The sequence below is a fragment of the Propithecus coquereli genome, unplaced genomic scaffold, assembly GCF_000956105.1.
Source record: "Propithecus coquereli isolate 6110/MARCELLA unplaced genomic scaffold, Pcoq_1.0 Scaffold119, whole genome shotgun sequence".
In the NCBI taxonomy this organism is placed as follows: domain Eukaryota; kingdom Metazoa; phylum Chordata; class Mammalia; order Primates; family Indriidae; genus Propithecus; species Propithecus coquereli.
This window is the reverse complement of record NW_012135969.1, coordinates 3,203,503-3,204,309: the sequence shown is the minus strand read 5'-3', so window position 1 is coordinate 3,204,309 and position 807 is coordinate 3,203,503. Positions and strand designations below refer to the sequence as shown.

At 56.9% G+C, this 807-nt stretch overlaps 1 protein-coding gene across 1 annotated transcript; it reads right to left on the bottom strand.

Moving 5' to 3' along the window:
* On the bottom strand, window positions 1-390 carry LOC105822728 (keratin-associated protein 2-1-like). The gene has a single exon (XM_012659762.1). The coding sequence runs from the start codon at window positions 388-390 to the stop codon at window positions 1-3; it is 390 nt and encodes a 129-aa protein (XP_012515216.1).
* Window positions 391-807: the final 417 nt, after the last annotated feature.

The following is an 807-nucleotide window of genomic DNA, read 5'->3' as shown; positions in this document are numbered from 1 at the left end:
TCAGCAGCAGGAGGAGGTCCTGCAGGTGGTGCGGCAAGGGGCCGGCTGGCAGTAGGGGGGCCGGCAGCAGGGAGACTGCACAAGCACAGGCTGGCAGCTGCTGGTGGCCCAGCAGCAGGGGCGGCAGACCACGGCCGTGCACGACGTGGGGCAGCAGGCGATGGGCCGGCAGCAGCCCTCCTGCAGGCCGCAGGGGTCACAGCACACGGGGCGGCGGCAGGGCTCACAGATGGGGCGCGTGCAGCGGGACACGAGAGTCACTGGGCGGCACACGGTGGTCTGGCAGGACACTGGGCGGCAGCAGCAGGGGTCGCGCCAGCAGCAGGGCTGGAAGCAGCCTCCCCCGCAGCTGAGGGAGGAGAAGGTGGGGCTGCAGCAGGAGCCGGTCATGGTGGAGTGTGGGGCTGGGCTGTGCTGGGCTGGGCTGTTGAGAGGAGCTGGGTGTGCTCAGGTGTGATGTCCTCCTGCTGCTCTGGGCCCTTTATATACCCTGGCCAGATGTGATGACCCCTCTTGTTTATCTTTTGGCCAATTAAATAGAATTTTGTTTTGACTAATGGTTGCTTGTGACATACTCATTATCTCATTAAAGAACTCTCCTTGCATCCTTACGTATGGAAGTATTCAATGTGTTCATCCTGACGATCTAAGAACTCATGGTTATTTGATGTGATGGCAGCTTTTGATGTTTGTTTTGAATAGATAGCACTGGATTAAATCTGGGCACAGTGATCCTAAAAGAACTTCAGTGTTTAAAAGAAATTAAACATAGAGGAGTATGTTATACTGCTATGACTAGAGCCTGTC

Coding starts and splice junctions, on each gene's coding strand:
- LOC105822728 (XM_012659762.1), bottom strand. CDS start 390: ATGACCGGCTCCTGCTGCAGCCCCACCTTCTCCTCCCTCAGCTGCGGG.